The sequence below is a fragment of the Daphnia magna genome, linkage group LG9, assembly GCF_020631705.1.
Source record: "Daphnia magna isolate NIES linkage group LG9, ASM2063170v1.1, whole genome shotgun sequence".
Classification (NCBI taxonomy): domain Eukaryota; kingdom Metazoa; phylum Arthropoda; class Branchiopoda; order Diplostraca; family Daphniidae; genus Daphnia; species Daphnia magna.
This window is the reverse complement of record NC_059190.1, coordinates 1,319,519-1,336,208: the sequence shown is the minus strand read 5'-3', so window position 1 is coordinate 1,336,208 and position 16,690 is coordinate 1,319,519. Positions and strand designations below refer to the sequence as shown.

The 16,690-nt window shown below is 42.4% G+C and overlaps 3 protein-coding genes across 5 annotated transcripts; 2 read left to right on the top strand and 1 right to left on the bottom strand.

The window, feature by feature from the left end:
• Nucleotides 1-125: 125 nt before the first annotated feature.
• On the top strand, nucleotides 126-1,914 carry LOC116930336 (carnosine N-methyltransferase). Its single transcript, XM_032937742.2, has 8 exons — nucleotides 126-345; nucleotides 415-613; nucleotides 672-832; nucleotides 896-1,036; nucleotides 1,105-1,267; nucleotides 1,349-1,457; nucleotides 1,522-1,646; nucleotides 1,718-1,914. Exons 1-8 carry the CDS (start codon nucleotides 266-268, stop codon nucleotides 1,814-1,816), a joined length of 1,077 nt encoding a protein of 358 aa, XP_032793633.2. The 5' UTR covers nucleotides 126-265; the 3' UTR covers nucleotides 1,817-1,914.
• Nucleotides 1,915-2,399: 485 nt separating this feature from the next.
• LOC116930334 (uncharacterized transmembrane protein DDB_G0289901) lies at nucleotides 2,400-14,077 on the top strand. Of its 3 annotated transcripts, XM_032937737.2 has the most exons (15): nucleotides 2,400-2,560; nucleotides 3,866-5,386; nucleotides 5,920-5,998; nucleotides 6,417-6,561; nucleotides 9,296-10,093; nucleotides 10,697-10,771; nucleotides 10,846-11,250; nucleotides 11,362-11,506; nucleotides 11,585-11,950; nucleotides 12,050-12,160; nucleotides 12,228-12,388; nucleotides 12,461-12,539; nucleotides 12,625-12,860; nucleotides 12,928-13,172; nucleotides 13,238-14,077. In XM_032937737.2, the coding sequence occupies exons 2-15, from the start codon at nucleotides 4,583-4,585 to the stop codon at nucleotides 13,288-13,290; spliced, it is 3,702 nt and encodes a 1,233-aa protein (XP_032793628.2). In that variant the 5' UTR covers nucleotides 2,400-2,560; nucleotides 3,866-4,582; the 3' UTR covers nucleotides 13,291-14,077. The 3 variants fall into 3 exon arrangements, with proteins under 3 accessions (XP_032793628.2, XP_045034995.1, XP_045034994.1); XM_045179060.1 differs by lacking the exon at nucleotides 9,296-10,093 and having other exon boundaries at nucleotides 2,402-2,560; nucleotides 10,846-11,265; nucleotides 12,473-12,539; XM_045179059.1 differs by lacking the exon at nucleotides 9,296-10,093 and having other exon boundaries at nucleotides 2,402-2,560; nucleotides 10,846-11,265.
• A 311-nt stretch (nucleotides 14,078-14,388) lies between these two features.
• Nucleotides 14,389-16,507, bottom strand: LOC116930335 (26S proteasome regulatory subunit 4). Its single transcript, XM_032937741.2, has 6 exons — nucleotides 16,346-16,507; nucleotides 15,734-16,023; nucleotides 15,533-15,674; nucleotides 15,124-15,474; nucleotides 14,863-15,060; nucleotides 14,389-14,802 (listed from the first exon to the last, which is right to left on the bottom strand). The coding sequence occupies exons 1-6, from the start codon at nucleotides 16,346-16,348 to the stop codon at nucleotides 14,458-14,460; spliced, it is 1,329 nt and encodes a 442-aa protein (XP_032793632.1). The 5' UTR covers nucleotides 16,349-16,507; the 3' UTR covers nucleotides 14,389-14,457.
• Between the last annotated feature and the right edge of the window lie 183 nt (nucleotides 16,508-16,690).

The following is a 16,690-nucleotide window of genomic DNA, read 5'->3' as shown; positions in this document are numbered from 1 at the left end:
TTCTTTAATAAACGTTAAAACAAAGATAAAGCATGTTGTCGTCTGAGGTCTGAGTCATTATTGATTTACGAGGGGGAAAAAAAGAAGAGGGAAACAACAGAAAATTCAAAGACGATATGACAACGTTGAATAAGAATCTCGCCTACTATTAGATTCACTTGAAAAGATTTGGAAAACTTTGAAATATTACATAAAACATAGAGTTTTGATTTGACTCGAAGGATTGCTGTCAAAACAAGGGACAGCAATCTTCATTGCATATATTATGGGGAATAACGGGCCTGCTGATGATGTCGAAGAAAAAGAGCATTTTCAGAGGATCGTCAATGCATTTCGTTATTACAGGTTAGAACAGCCTTTCATGGTTCAATGATCTTTATTTCGTGCGTTTGGTGTCTCACGTTTTCGTTTTAGGTCTTTCTCGTTGCAACGTCTTGCTGCATCGGATACCTATGTCTCTACACTCCCCCAGCACCACCAAAAGTTACTGACAAGTTATCGTTCTCATTTGGAAGACATTAGGACTTGTGTGGAGCACAACTACGAAATCATCAAGCTTATCACAGCAGATGTTGCTACGCTGTTTGAAAACGTCAAGCATGATGCTGGTCAAGTATGTTTTTCTTAAAATTGCTTGAAAAATCATTTTTCTCCTTGTGCAGTAAACATAGGTCAAGTCTAAAGTTCATCCCACCATGAGCGATATGGAGAAGGTCCAGTCAACGTTGAAACAAATTGTCAGGGATTGGAGTAAGGATGGTGAACAAGAAAGAGCTGCATGTTATGATCCTATCATTGAAGAAATTGAACACAAATTTCCACCTGGCGAGAGGTTTGTTTATCAGTGGTAATAGGATTATGAAAATTTCATGTCAATGATTATTTTGCATCATAGGGCCTTAGAGCAAGTGCAAATCCTAGTCCCCGGTGCGGGGCTTGGTCGACTAGCATTCGAGATAGCCAAAAGAGGTTACAGCTGTCAAGGCAATGAGTTCAGTCTCTTCATGCTTTTTGCATCCAATTTCGTCTTGAACAAGTAATGACGCGTATGTGTGTTCAGTAAGATGGTCAGTGTTTATGCTTTATTTCGCTTCGCCCTTGTAGATGTCAGGGGGTCGAGACGTTTCGTGTTTATCCATGGACGCAACAGTTCGTCAATACTTTATCAGCTGCTGATGTAACTAGAGGGTCTTCCTTCCCTGATCTTGATCCATCGTCACTACCACGCCATGCTCAGTTTTCGATGGCTGCTGGCGATTTCCTCGAAGTACGTCAATCATTATCATTTGTCCCCATAAAAAAAAAAAAAAAAATCAACTACGCGATAAATTTTCGTTTTCTCATATAGGTTTACACTGAAGCAAATACTTGGGACTGCATAGCTACATGTTTCTTCATAGACTGCGCGAATAACATCGTTAGTTTCATCGAAACCATTTACAAAATATTAAAGAACGGTTTGTCTTGTTTCCAATCACGCATCTGTCACAATTTAACACACCCTTATTCGATTTTCAACAGGTGGCATTTGGATCAATTTAGGGCCATTGCTGTATCATTACTCTGATATCCCTGGCGAAAATTCTATCGAGCCGACCTACGAAATGGTCAGAGAAATCGTACAAGGGCTAGGGTTTATCATTGAGGTAGCTAACTGAACAGAACCTTTACATTCTTTCTTAACTGACATTCATTTCTATGAACTGTGTGTTCGCAGAAAGAACAAACGGGGGTTAAAACAACCTATTCTCAAAATGTTCGTTCCATGCTCAAATACGAATACGAGAGCGTCTTTTTCGTCTGCCGGAAGCCTTGACAAAAATTCTTTTTGGAATAAATTTTGGTCACTCTTCAGTGTACCTTGTGACAAAGAATTTTTTTTTTTTTTAATACATGTCTCAGATTTTTACACCATCTTGCAATGGGGAAAATGTCCAGTTTTAATTCTTTGTTTTGTGATGTTGATATTAAAATACTACAGCTGCATCAGGGAGTACTGTGAACATGTGACACTTCGCCGGATGTCTGTTGCTGGCCCTTTTTTGTTTGTTTGGATGACATGAAACTTCTTTTGTCTTTTGTTTGAAAGCAGAGGGCAAAGGCTCTTAATTCCACTTGAGATGCCTTTTTAACTTCCCTTTTTGTAAGCAAGAACCATATTAGTCATTACGTAATGACATCTCGTAGTTCGACTAGCAATTACTCTTTACGTGTAAATAATTTCTCATTAATAATTCAGTGTTAAATAAAATAAAAAAAGTTTCTTTTTTCAACTGAAATGCAATCCGATAATTTCATGAGTGAAAAATGGTAACGTTGTATTTGTATTAATATTTTATTTTCTGAAAAGATGATTATCAAAAACGAAATGGAAAACGGCAACGTTGTTGGCATGGAGCAAAAGTTTCGCTTAGACGAAGGTCTGCCGTGCATTTATCCCTTCCCGTTTGCGCGGGTCTGCTGGCCTCGATAAGTCACACGGTCCAACTTGATCTTTTCTGTCTTTTTTCCGCCAACATTACAGTTTCACTGCTCATCGTTGCATGCTCGACCAGAAACGGTAAGAATATCCACGCCATTTTTTTTTCTACACCAAACAATTCAGTCAGACTAGGCAAACGATGTTTTGATCGTCAGCCATTGTGTGTGTGAGTGTCGATTCGTCTTCTATAAGTTGAAACAACCAACATCTGGCTGAATGAACGTCATAATTTTTGCACACATACTCGAAACGAGAGTACAACATTTCCTGGAAGAAAATGGCTCCCAATTCAGTCTCCTCCCCATTGTACATAACCATTTTCAATGTCCCGTAAGAGCCCTAGCAACAAGCTCGTGTGTTTTCGAAAAACAACAAAAAGGGAAAGAAAAAATCTAAATAAAGGAAACAGGTATACAAGAAGTTTGAACAAAAAAAAATAGCTTGGGGGAAGACCATAAAGGTGGTGGGGGCTACCCATTTTTTATTTTGTTTATTTTAATCGACCCCGTCGCACACAGGCAGCCTCTGTTTCTAGACAATCATTGATTCCCATAGAAAACTTTCGAAAAAAAAACAAAAAGCAAGAAAATTTTTTTGAGAGTAGAAAAATAAAGGCTATCAAATAGCCATCGAAATGGACACCTTCTTCTCTTCGGGTCAGATGACGTGTGCTGATTACTTGACAAAGAAAAAAGAGCCACCTCCTCCCCCCCCTCCCCATTCTTCACGTCCGACGACTACCACCAATGCATCTCTATATCTTAGTAGTGCGTGTAGTCGATTCTCTTCTCGAAAGGTGTCGGCATAACGAAAATTCATTGCACAGTTAGTCGGTCGATTCTCCCATTCGGACGTAAGTTTGCCCGACTCCCGAAGGTAAACGTTAGAAAACGTCTCATTTGAATTTCATTTCAATTCGCTCTCATACCAATTTTTTTTAAAACCACAAAACCTGATTTTCATTTGTGAATTTCAAAAAAAAAAAAAAAAAATGGGCGCATATATTTTAGAAAAACGTAATTCCCCTTTTCCCGTAATTGTGTAAATTTCTGCATCAAATTGTTTAGATCAAAATCAAGGGACTTTCACGTTTGACCCGTTCCCACGGGGAACCGTATCAGTCCGTCTCTTGGCACGGACCTGCCGGAGGCGTTGGGGGAAACCCTCGACCGTTTCTAAAACAATAGAACAACAACAAAAGTAGCTGCTTTTTAGTTTGTTGTTCTTGTCCGGCTCTGTGCTGTTGCTATCCAGTAAAAGGCCCGTTTCTTATCAAATCGTCGGCCATGATTGTTGCAAATCTGTGGCCGTTTACACACATGTATCTACCCATTTTGTGTGTTGACGTATTAAAACCCCATTTTGTTTGATTTTCTTTTACAGATTATCTCTTGGCCAGCAGTCGATAAGGATTTTTTTTTTCGGGGGTGACATCCAGCAGAAATTCCTGCATTCGTTTTCCTCCCCCTTTTTTAAATATCGCTCAAATTGTTTGGTTTTTGCGTGCGTGTGGCGATCGTTTTTTGCGTTGAAGAGAGGAAGAAGAAAAAAAAAAGAAAATTTGGAGCAACACGCCGCAAGTGTGTGGCTTGAAAATCCGGCAAAAGTGTAAAATCCGGCCGTGATGTGCGGTTCTTCTGCGGGACAGAGTTGCTGCGCGATCGCCGTCGAAGGCGACGTCGACGACACGCCGGATGTTCAGGACCCGCGGCCCGGGCTTACCACCCAACTCCGCTGGGCCGCTCCTGAATTGCCCTTCCGTCCTGGCGTCATCAGCTCATCCGCCTTCGCCTCTTTCTTTCCTACTTCTTTCTGTTCTCCATCCTAATCGTCTTTAGCCGCTACCTTTTTTTAGCACCACTCCACCCGTTATTGCGTCATCATTGTTTCGGTCGGAACGGGTGGACGTAAAGCCAGAAATCGGAAGAAGACAATTGCCGTAAACAAAAAAACACAAACAAACAAGGAATGGAAAACGAATTGAAAACTGGAAATAATGTGTTGTAAACAGTTGGACAAAGTGAGGACAAAGTGAATTCTTATTTGGTTGGTTATTTGAAGAGAACGGGTTCAGCAACCATCCATTCCGCGGTCACAATCATGCCTCGACGTGTCTCATCCGCATCGAGCAGCTTGCACGCCATGGGCTCATCCACCGTGGCTGGTGGTGGATCGACACACAGCAGTGGAGGAGGGGGAGGAAGCAGCAGCAGCTTGCGTGGAGGAACGCGTCCGGCCAAAGCGGCCAATTGCATCGCACCCGCCTCGCCCAGTCCCGATTCTTCCAGCGATAACGCATCGGACAATTCGGATCTATTTCAGTGGACCACCACTGGCGTAGAAAGGCACCTGGCCCGCAGCGATAGCAGCTCTTCGGCCATGTCGATGACGGCCAATTCCCGTCTGTCGCAGAACAGTAGCCAAACTGGAAGCGCGGCGTCGTTGACGGCGTCGCGTAAACGCAAACTGTTGGAACAGTTTTTGTTGCCGGAGAACGCGGCGAATTCGGGAGGAAGCAACACCATATCGCTGTCAGACATGCGTCATATGGGACTGGTCGGACAGGCCCGTCCTTCGGCTTCCATCCAGCCGACGAGTCACGCCGGCGTTCCCGTCACTGCCGCCGCTCCTCCAGCGGTGGCTGTTGGAACTGGAACGGGTTCGACTTCCGCTCGGACGTTAACCTCGACGAGCAGTGCGTCGTCGGGAGGAATCAGCTTCTCGGCCGTTTCCAATTACGTGCCCAGCTTCTCGTTCTATCAGTCGCGCTCGTTCGGGCCGCCTTCCTGCTCGGGTGGTGGCAGCACTGAGAGCCTGTGCAGCAGCACGGCCGACTCGGCCTGCGGCCATCCACCCGACCTGCCAGATGACGGAAATTTAGCCACTCCGGCACCGCCTGTGGACGTGAGTATTTTTGCAATTTTCCTTTTTAAAATTGAATCATCTAAGTAAAAAAAGGACACCTTTTTTGAGGGGGATATCTGACGCAATCGTTGCATGTTCGTCCTTGAGCTAAGACGCTGGACGATCCATTTAAAAGATCTGGGGTTTTTTTATTTGGTGGGGGGGAAGGATGAAGAATAATACTCGGCCTTGGTGGGTAGTAGAGGTCGATGAAATATCAAGTTAATCCACGTCGGTGAAGGTGATAGCTTATCGTCACAACCAATGAACCAAATAAAAAGTTTAATTACCCGATGTGTTTTATCACTCGAGTTGGCTAATATTTGCATCGCCAGATTATGAAACGTCTCAGATATCGAATTGTGATAAAGGCACTAAAGATAAAATCAACTTGTATTTTTTTTTTCTATTTTATTTATTCATTTTTTTGTTTTGTTTTTGCGTTTGTAGGAGGTTCGATAAAGTTGTCGTCTTTGAACTTTATTAAATAAATAAAAAAAAAATCAATTTGTTTATTTTTTATTTCTACGCAGGTTCACGCATCGGACGTGATGGAAATTCGGAACCGCTCGGGCGCATCTTGCCGTGATACGCCACCGCTGCACATGTCAGGTAATTATAAACGTCACTAACGACATTTTTGCTTTCTACCTTTCCCGTCCTCCTCTTTTCCTCGCCCCCCTCTCTTACATTTTTTTTTTCATTATGATTCGTACCTGTCGTGCTTTACTAATCACACATGGCAGAGATGGGTACAACCCGAAAGTCATCGTCAGATTCTCGGAAAAGAGAGGAGGAAAAATAGACGGGTCGTGTTTGGTATGCCCAACGATAAATGGAAAATGTTTTAGTTTGAACCCAAAACAATAAAAATTTTGTCGTGTCTTAACCGCTGGCGCCAACGTTAAATCGTGTTGCGGTTACGTGTACGGTTCTAGTGGCGATGTGTCGTTACTTTGGTTTGTTAAATATTTGCAATGGAAGAGATGAATTAAATTTTGTTTTGTTTATTGGAATATGTTTTTGACAGGTGAACGACATTTTCATGCGACGTCGATGAACAGCCGAGTGGCCGGCTGGAGATTGGAAGATATTGATGACAACCTAGCGGCCGATTTTGACGGTAGCCTATCGGGCCTGGGAGTTGATCTCAGCGTCGCATCGTACAACATGAGGTCAGTCTTCAAAGTCAACCATTTCTTTTTTTTTTTTTTTCTTTCTTTTCCACTCTACACACACACACCCCCGATCCATTATGAGCTTCATTGGTTAGTTTCGTCGTTTGTTGAAAGAGAGGCTAGGAGAGAATTGATAGTCCGTGCAGATAACTCTTCATTAGACAAAGGCCCTTTGGCTCTATCTAGAAAATGATCTCACCATTTTTTTTTATATTTTCAAAAGAGCAACTGTTTGATATGTACATACGTAGTAGATCTTAACACATCACACGGCAATAAGATACGGTCGATCAAGTGCCACTGAATTCCCCAATTTTTTTTTTTTTTTAATGGTGGGATGGCACGTTTTTCTCTTTTTCTTGGACGATACGTTTGACTAATGAACGCCATAATCACGACGCATTTAGCTTTTGAAAGAAATCGGAACATGTTATGATTCGACACGGCCATATTCGTTGACAAGACGGGGTGGGGAAGGAAGTTGGCTCTTTGTTTTACGAGGAAAAATGAATAACAAATGAAGTCATTGATAGTAAACCGACTGTTAAACCTTTCTCTAGTTGTGAATGTTTTCGAAGGGTTTTCTTCTTTTCACAAGGGGTAGTAGGCGTTGTCGTTTTATTCATTGTGATCCTACTGTGCTTTTTTTCTAGGGGGTGGGGGGTCAGGTTTATACCCACAAAGATGACGCCCTTTAATATTCTTTCGAGTTTTTCTTTCTTTTTCAACTTTAATGAGCCACTAACGAGATGTCGGTTGAGAGAGAAGGGGGGACCACATCATTTGAAACCCAAGCAAGGAGGAACAGAGATCCGAGTCTGATTTGTGCTGCGTTTTCTTGTTGCACACGGACCGCGCATTTCCTTTCCTTCCAATGTTTTGTTTTTGTTTTGATTATTTTCGCTTCCGTAATGAGCCGAATTGAAATGGAGACGGCCAACAGGATAAGTTGCAGCAAGAGCCGAAAAAGGTTTATCATCCAGTCCGTGTCATCTCCTATCTGCATAACAATTTTCGAGTTGTTATTGTCCAGATTCTTGGCATTCGATTTTTGTCCCCCCCTCATTTTCTTGTCTCTCGTAATGAGAAAACCGAAATGTTGGGGCATTTTGTCGCCTTTTTTTTCTTTTTTTTGCAGTCCTCTATTTTCTTTGTTCTTTCGCCAGTTTCGATTCGTTTCCTTGCGCTAATTGAAGCCGAGAACTAATGATACGAAGTTGGAAGCTACAACTTCCTCACGCAGGACGGACCTTTACGTCGTACGTTCAGGGACAAAACAACAAACCGGCGCAAAAAAAATCATTCGATCAAAACCCATTGAACTTTTTTTTTTCGTTTTTGTTTGGTTGAGTTACAACTAACGGGCTATCCCGACCGGAAACGTAAAAAACAAAAAAATATCCTTCACAAATGAGGGATTTTTTTCTTTCTTTAAAAGTCTTTTTTTTTCTTTTTTAATGGTGAACGGCCAGGCAGCAAACGTATATGATTTATCCGGAGCTTGTTATCGGCTGGCCGATTTCTTAATTGCGTCGGTCCCGAGACCAGGGACTACCTCTCTCACCGGGGCTGGTCAGCCGAGCCTTCTGTTTCAAATAAATTAATTTTTTCAGAGGCGCTTCGTTCGTTCGTAAAAGAGATCCCGACTCATTGTGGTATCTAATGAGTTGTATTTATATTATTATTTTTGTTCTTTTCTCGAGTTCCTATCAGGAAGCTGTGCGCCCTCTATCGCTATTTCATTAGCTAATCAAGTCTGTTGAATGATTTTGTTTTTATTTTATATTTTTTTTTACGTGGAGAAGAAAAACTTTCTCTCTACGAGGTCCAGACGTTTTTATCTTGTGTTTAGCTTGTTATTAGTACTAATTTTGTTTCGATGGGATTTTGAGTTTGTTAACGATTTTCGCATTACGTATTCCGGACGTATTCCTCTTTTTCGACATCTCTACACTGTTGAATTTCAAAATCTTTTTTGTTTTAAAGATATTTTTACTGAGGTGACACAATAGTCGGAATATCTCGTTTACACTGGATCACGCTGGACTTCCGGTTTGTCATCATAGACGTAGGGATTAATCATTTTATCGCATCAGCATCTCTCAACATTTTTTGACGTGTTTCAATTCAAATTTATCCAAATCGTTTGGCTTTTTTTTTTCCTATTTGTTTCTTTGTAATGAAGTCGTTAAATGATTTCACTTTTTTTTTTTTGTTTTAAAATCGATTTAATTGCTTTAAGGTCGGCCCCCCCTCCATTTTCCCCCTTCGCACAGCACTGACCAATGCCAATCAACAGGTGATGGCTTACATCGATAGAGTCCTGAAGAAGCTCCTTTCGTTATTAATTTTCTTCTCTTTTCTCATGAAAGAGTCGGATGTTGAAAAGGGGATGAGCTCGTTTGCCCTTTTTATTTTGTTTTTAACTAGCTTTTGTTTTGATGTAGTTGTGGCCGTCTACATGTGTATGTGTGTACGTGTGTGCAAGGCTGATGGAGAAAGGCACTACGAGCCTTTTAGATTGTCTGTTAGTCTTTACCTGACTTCCGAACGTGCCTGACCACAACGATCGCTCTCTGACTTTGATCTTGCCACCGTTCGGCTTAAACTGAGGAAACCCCTTTTTGCGATTAGACGTTTCAACCCTTTTATTTTGATTTGATTTTTAAATCTGCTAAAGTTGTAAAAAGAAAACCCAAATTTTGGCGAATTGAAATGATGTGGCGTTGAGAAGTTCAAGTTTTGGTGAACAGTTTTCCCGTGAAACAAAAGAGTCTCGACAACAGCGGCGTGAATTTGAATTTGTTTCCCCAAAGAACGAAAGAAAGAAAGAAATCGAAATAGAGGAGGTGGTTCGATTGGTTTCAATTGTGGCTCCGATACCTTCGCCGTACCCGCCGGTGGCCCCTATGCCGTGCGGGCCGCCCGGTTCATTAACGTCTTCTTTCGCATCGTCATCCGTCGGCGTTGGACTGGCCGGCAACAGCGCCAGCGGTACGGCAGGGCCGCTGCACCATTACACGCCGTATCACCACGCTCATCACGTGGCCGATGGTGGTGTAGGCGGTGGTGCTGCTCCCCTTTGTGGCACTTCGTCCACTCTCAATTCGTCGTCCAATTCCATTTGCGCCAGCAACTCTCCGGCGCCCTACTCTTCCTCGTCGTCGCCTCATCACTACTCCGGCCATCCGTCGGTGGCCGTGGCAGCCGCTGCTGCCGCCGCCGCAGCCGCCGCTTACCACCACCATCATCACCATCACTTCGCGTCGTCCAACACGGCCTATCATCCGTACTCGTATAATTACGGCAGCAACGGTAGTGGTGGCTGCAACAGCGCCGTCGGTTCGGCAACCACCAACGGTCATCACCCAGCCTCGTCTGCTTGTTCCTCTTCGGCCTACGCCCACTATCCGGCCCCTTCCTCGTCACCGTCTGCTCTCGAGTTGACGCGGCGCAAGATGATTTCACGGTCGAGTCCCGTGTCGTCCTCGTGGAGATCCAATTCGCCATCTCCATGGGAAATGGAAGGGTATAGCGACATGTACTCATCTTGGTTTTGTGTTTTGTGGAATGGGTGGGAGAGATGGGAATAAATTGAGGCCATTCGAATCACGTCATAACTTTTCGGGCTTATCAGCACAGTTTGCATACAAATGGGGGGGGGGGGAAACTGGTTTTAACCGCTTTTGAATGGCTATCGGGAAAGAAAGAGAAAAATGGTGAGCAGAGTAGACGTCCAATTACGATCGCCAGTTTTTTAATATATATTTATTTTTTATTATTTATTTTTGGCCACACCGTGCCGTTGCAGAACTTTTTATTTATCCACTTGATTATGTGATGTATAGTTTTCATTCCCGACCACGATTCGGGACTCTCTTCGACCCGCTGCGTGTGTGAAATGCATGGAAAATGAAGCTAGTCGTATTCGATATCACATGCTCCCTTCTTTTCTCATCGGAGCTCTTTCTCTCTGTCTCTTGACTTTATTCGTCGTATTTTCTCGCAAGTTTTTCACTCTTCTCTTTTCTTGAAATTCAAACTTGTAATTGAGGTTCCCCTTTTTTTGGTCGTATCACTACGCGACTAAATTGAATAATGATCTCGTCTGTTTTATTTTTTGTCCGTCTAGTGAGGCATTGCTGGCTCTTCCGACGTTGACCGGATTCAAACAAGAAGCCCCGTCACCTCCCAACGGAGAGCATGGGTATGTCAAATTTGATTAAAAATTTCTAATTATATTCACCAGTTATTTATTTATTTATTTTTTTCACATGACAGACGAGTCGGCACAAATCCATCGCCTCCGCAAGCGACGGAAAGAGCTTCCAGCGAGGGTAGGACTGTGACGCATCTGACGGGGCACGGTGGCGATCAGAGCGGCTATTCGCATCCGTTCCAGCACATGCTGCACCAACATTCGGGCGGCTGGAGTGGCCAAGACAGTGGAGGTGGTGGTGGCGGCGGCAACGTTGGCGGAGGAACCGGACCCATTACGGGTGGCGTTGGTACGGGCAGCGCTTCCAGCCTGACGTCCTCATCGTCCAACGAAGGCATGTCATCTTCCGGCGGTCCCCATCAACAAGGAGGCGGAGGCGGTTCGACCATCGTCGGAACTGGCAACTACCACGGCGAAAAATACAAATACGATCGACTCAACGAGACGGACGTTAATGCCGACAACAGGTTGGATCCTAATGTGTACAGCATATTTTTTTTCCATCCGTCATTTCAACTTCATGAATGATTTATATCAATTTGGGAAAGTCTGATTCTAATTGACCTGAATTACCTTAGATTCCAATATGTTTTGGCAGCTGCCACGTCCATTGCCACCAAAGTCAACGAAGAGTCTCTGACTTATTTGAATCAAGGCCAACCTTATGAAATTAAGATGAAGAAACTGGGCGATCTGTCCAATTTTCGAGGCAAATTGCTCAGAGTGAGTCGTCTTTTAATGTTTCGCTTTAAATCACACATTCGAATTGATTGGCTAATGTCTTCATTTTGCGCCGGTTAGAGCGTCGTTCGGTTGTGTTTCCACGAACGAAGATTGCAGTACATGGAACGCGAACAGATTGCTGCGTGGAGAATGTCGCGGCCGGGTGACCGCATCGTCGAGATAGACGTGCCCTTGTCCTACGGCATTTACGAAGTCGTCCAGGACAATAGCAACTTGAATGTCGTTGAATTTGCCTGGGATCCTACCAAGGAAGTGGGCGTCTACATCAAAGTCAATTGCATCAGCACAGAATTCACGCCCAAGAAACACGGCGGCGAGAAAGGTGTTCCATTCCGCATTCAGGTGGAAACCTATTCTCACGGCGATGGCGATGGCACCCCGAAGCGACTGCACGTTGCCGGTTGCCAGATTAAAGTGTTTAAGGTATTGCGGTATCAACTCATTTAATTTGATTGCGTGCTTAATGATTTGTGTCTTTCTTTCTTTCTTTTTTTTTTGTTTTTTTTTGTTTTTAAATTCTAGTTGAAAGGAGCGGATCGAAAACATAAGCAAGACAGAGAAAAGATTTACAAGCGACCAATGGTCGAACAGGAAAAATACCAACCGTCCTGCGAATGTACAATTTTGGCTGAAGTATGTCCCATTTTTTCAGCATTTCTTAAGCGTCTAAATTTTCATAACTGTTAATTTTTATCAATAGATACCGCTCGAATTAGTCTATACGTCAGCAATCGTGCCAGTAGGCACGGCAACTAGCAATGGCAACAGCAGCCAGACGACTCAAGTGGTAGCTGTCGCAACCACTGTGGTAACCCCACCGGCTGTTTTGGCCAGTCGAACATATAGCCCTACCGAATTACAGTAAGAACAGTTTGTTTTAAAAAAAAACACCTATTAAAAATTCAAATGTTAAAATTATGGTCCTAATCGTAGCAAATCCCAAAGTTTCGCCAGTGAAGGATGCCCGAGTGAAAGCCCTCTAGGTCACGACACAGACAACGTTGAAAGTCCTGTAAGTCGAATTGCTGCGAGATATTTGGCCGTCGTTCATTTTGCTTTATTTTCATATTTTCCTTTCTGATTGCTTATTTCAATAGACATCTATGATCGGCAGTGGTAATAGTGCCGTTTACCAGTATTACCTCCAGCCTCTAAGCGCCGAAGCGAGCGCTCAACAAACGGCTCAATGGCTGCAGACCAACCGATTCTCTGGCCAAGCCCGCACATTTTCTCGCTTTGCTGGAGCCGACATTCTCAGATTAACACGTGACGACCTGATCCAGATTTGTGGATTGGCCGATGGTATCCGACTTTTCAACGCTTTACACGCCAAGTATGTGGGATCAGAAATGTATTGTCTTCTCGCAGCCTTTAATGATTAATGAATCGTTTAAACACAGAGCCTTGGCGCCGAGGCTGACCCTCTACTTGACGCAGGATCAGAGCCAAGTGTTCCATGCGATTTTCCTGGAGAACTTGTCCTGCGTCGAAATCGCCAATAAATTAGCCGCACTAGTGCAATTGTCGTCCCAGCACGTCTTGGACGTTTATATCGAAGGACCTTGCGGAATCCACGTTCTCGTTACTGATGAAGTAGTTCAAAATATGAAAGATGAATCCATGTACACTGTCGAATTGCTACCTGGTAAAAATCAGTGACGTCACTCTCTACAATATCCAGTGGTATTTAAAATATCTCTTTATTTTCAGATCAAACTAGCGATCGATATCGACTGCTGCTGAAATCGACTTCACCTCATTAGGTTTTGAATGGAAAACCTACTCTGCAGGCAAGTTGTCAAAACAACCAACACCACAAACTAAAAAAAAAAACTTAAAATTTTGTTTTCGCTATTTCTTTATCACTTTCCCCCCAATTCTTTCTTCTGTTGTTTGATTTTTTTTTTTTATTTGTTAGTTGTTTCTTTTTATTTTGCCTGAAAGTCTCCACGAAATATTTGCCGAGAGATAGTTCTTGTTTCCTACGCATTATAGGTCCAACAGACCCTACCCCTCTCGTAAGTGCCTTTATCAAATGTCGTACTTGCTGAATTTTGTCATGATGATCATGTGTGTGTTTATTTGTTTGGCTCATCCTTTCCACTCCTTACAGGCTCCATTTCTTAAAACGTGTGCCCACATGCCCACACACACACACACACACACACACAAAACAAAACAAAACACATTTTTTTTACACAAACGCATGTGTCATTCCCGTTGTTCAGTAGCAAAACAAAAGGAGAAGATAAAAAAACAAACCATTTAACACAATTCTCCTATTATCGTTCTCACCAGCACTGTTGATTTCGTTTTTTTCTTTTCTTTTATCATCTTGTTTGTGTCTCACGGAGAGAGGGTTTATCCGTATCTTGACCATGATTGATGATATAGTCGAAGCGGTTAATGATTTTTTCGTTGACTTGTAATACTTGTCTTACTTCTCCCCCTTTATCTTTTTTTACAAAAAACAAATCTACTTCTTTTTTGGGTGGGTTACCAAACACATCTTTGCAAAGTAAATAAGAATACATGGCCAAGATCTCGTTATCTCCTTTTTGGAAATTTCCCCCTAAAAAATAAACGAATTCAACATAGGGGTTGTTCGTTTATAGACATGTCTATTGGACATGTGCACCTTAATTTCCTCCCAAATCTTTTCATGTGATATGTAACGTTTTTTTTTTCTTTCCTCCCTCCACCCATCTTAATGCCAGCCTATCGCTTAGTACGGTAGCACAATCTTTAACTTGTCTCAGGAAAGAGCCCAGAAATACAAAATGCAGCAAACTTGACGCATATTGGTGAAAGTAGAGCAAGAGACCTGTACGTAGAAAATGATAAAACTGGTAACTTCAGCGGTCTTTCAAATTTTCCGTATTTATTCCAGTTAATCCGTGGTACTTTTACCGTACAAATTCCAGTCATAATTAAAGATATAGACCTTCGGGTGTACCTTCCTTCTTACGGTAGAGCACGTTCTCCTTAGATTTCTTAAAGTCCTCGTTAGTGACCTTCATTCTCCGCTCTCGTAAGGCCATTAATCCAGCTTCAGTGCAAATAGCTTTGATGTCAGCCCCCGACAGGTCATCCTTGGACATGATCAGATCTTCAAGATTCACATCTTCGGCTAATGTCATGCGGCCAGTGTGAATTTGGAAGATACGCCTCTTGGTCTTTTCGTCTGGTAGGGGGAATTCAATCTTTCGGTCAATACGGCCAGGACGAATGAGTGCAGGATCCAATGTTTCAATTCGATTTGTTGCCATGACGACCTAAATTAACATTTAATTATTGTGATTCTTTGCTTGGTGAAATTTAAAAGAAAGATTTACCTTGACGTCACCTCTAGAATCGAAACCATCTAACTGGTTCAATAGTTCCAACATGGTACGTTGAATCTCACGTTCACCTCCAGAGTTTGAATCGTAGCGTTTTGTACCAATGGCATCGATTTCATCGATGAAGACGATTGATGGCGAATGTTCTTCGGCTACTCTGAAGAGTTCCCTCACCAATTTGGGACCGTCACCCTAAGGAACCAGACATAGTTTATTACGATTGTGTACTCTCTCACTAATAGCAATCATACTTACAAGGTATTTCTGGATCAATTCCGAACCAACAACTCGCAAGAAGGTGGCTGAAGTTTGATTGGCGACTGCTTTAGCCAATAGTGTTTTGCCAGTACCTGGGGCACCGTACAGGATGACTCCTTTAGGGGGTTTGATACCCATTTCTTCATAGTATTCGGGGTGGGTAAGAGGTAGCTCAACAGACTCCTTAATTTCTTGGATCTGGGTGTCAAGCCCACCAATGTCGGCGTACGTTTCCTGTGGCGCTTTCTCCAACTTCATTACGGTCACCATAGGATCAGTATCATCGCTGAGCACACCGACGATCGCATGGACTTTGTGATTCAGCAGTACTGAACAGCCAGGCTCCAGCTAAAAAGAAAATATATTCATTTTTCAATACCTCACGAGGATAGACACGTCATTTTACCTGGTCCTTGTCCACAAACGAGAGAATGCTGACGTAATGTTCACTGCCGACTGAGGTAGAGACGATAGCATGGGTATCGTCGATTATCTCCTCTAAGGTGCCCACAGACATGGGTGTTCCCCTCAGATCATCCACCTTAGACCTATTAAGCAAATCAGGTATTAAGTTTCATTACACTTTGGAAATATCTCGCATACTAACCTTTCTTCTTCATTACGTTCCTCTTGGGGCTTAAGCCTTTCTTGGTTACGGATAAACTCTTCCTCCATCAACAAGTAATCTTTTATCCTCTCCATCTTGAGCAACTTTAGGCGACATCTTGTGTGAGGAGTTACTTGAGGAAGCTTGGTTGCAGCTTCTGGTCCCTTGACCTTCTTCCTTTTCTTTCCTACACGAGTTGGAATTGGGGGCTCGTATTTCTTCTTCCTATCTTTATCTTCTTTTTTATCCCCTCCAGCTCCACCACCACCAGCACCAGATTGGTTTTGGCCCTGAAATTAATTCATAAGGATTCATTATTTAACATTTCCAATGAACAGTTGTTTAATATAATTTGGTTTAATGGTAATGGATTCCATTGTAACTGTGCTGAATTGGGAATATATGCAAACAGGGAAAGCTATTGGAGCAATTTTCACAACGATTCACAAACGTTATAGGCTTAACAACGTTACGCTTATTGAAATAAAGAACCTATCTATCTAAAATGTCCGTCGGTGTTTTGCAAATATTCGAAAACGTATAGCAAAAACCACTTAGATTAATGAAATATTACAAACAAAAGTCAGAAGAGAATTGTGGCATATTACTCACCATTCTTGTGCTTATTTACTCAATGGTGCTATATGAATTTATTGCTTTGTCGATCCTCTAATTACTAAAGAATGACAAAAACTTTTAAAATTTTATTGAGTAGGAAAGAACCTTGTAGCTTTTCCTTCTCCTCGGTAAAGTCCGCAGTGTCATGCAAGACTCTAATGCTAAACAGAATCTGAAAATCGCAAGCAAAACTTTTAAATTACCGGTTTTACTAAAATTAACCAAGAATGCTAAGAAAATGTGTGAAATCTTTTTTTTTTTTTTTAAACATGAAATTTTTTACACCTTGTGCATTTCGTTTCTTATAATGCTCAATTTAAAGAAATTAGGCACTCTCGG

Coding starts and splice junctions, on each gene's coding strand:
- LOC116930334 (XM_032937737.2), top strand. CDS start 4,583: ATGCCTCGACGTGTCTCATCCGCATCGAGCAGCTTGCACGCCATGGGC. Junction 10,772..10,845: donor CCTCCCAACGGAGAGCATGG/GTATGTCAAATT, acceptor TTCACATGACAG/ACGAGTCGGCACAAATCCAT. Junction 12,161..12,227: donor AATGTACAATTTTGGCTGAA/GTATGTCCCATT, acceptor TTTTATCAATAG/ATACCGCTCGAATTAGTCTA.
- LOC116930335 (XM_032937741.2), bottom strand. Junction 15,675..15,733: donor GAACGTAATGAAGAAGAAAG/GTTAGTATGCGA, acceptor TTTGCTTAATAG/GTCTAAGGTGGATGATCTGA. Junction 14,803..14,862: donor ATTCTAGAGGTGACGTCAAG/GTAAATCTTTCT, acceptor ATGTTAATTTAG/GTCGTCATGGCAACAAATCG.
- LOC116930336 (XM_032937742.2), top strand. CDS start 266: ATGGGGAATAACGGGCCTGCTGATGATGTCGAAGAAAAAGAGCATTTT. Junction 833..895: donor AAATTTCCACCTGGCGAGAG/GTTTGTTTATCA, acceptor TTTGCATCATAG/GGCCTTAGAGCAAGTGCAAA. Junction 1,647..1,717: donor GGCTAGGGTTTATCATTGAG/GTAGCTAACTGA, acceptor GTGTGTTCGCAG/AAAGAACAAACGGGGGTTAA.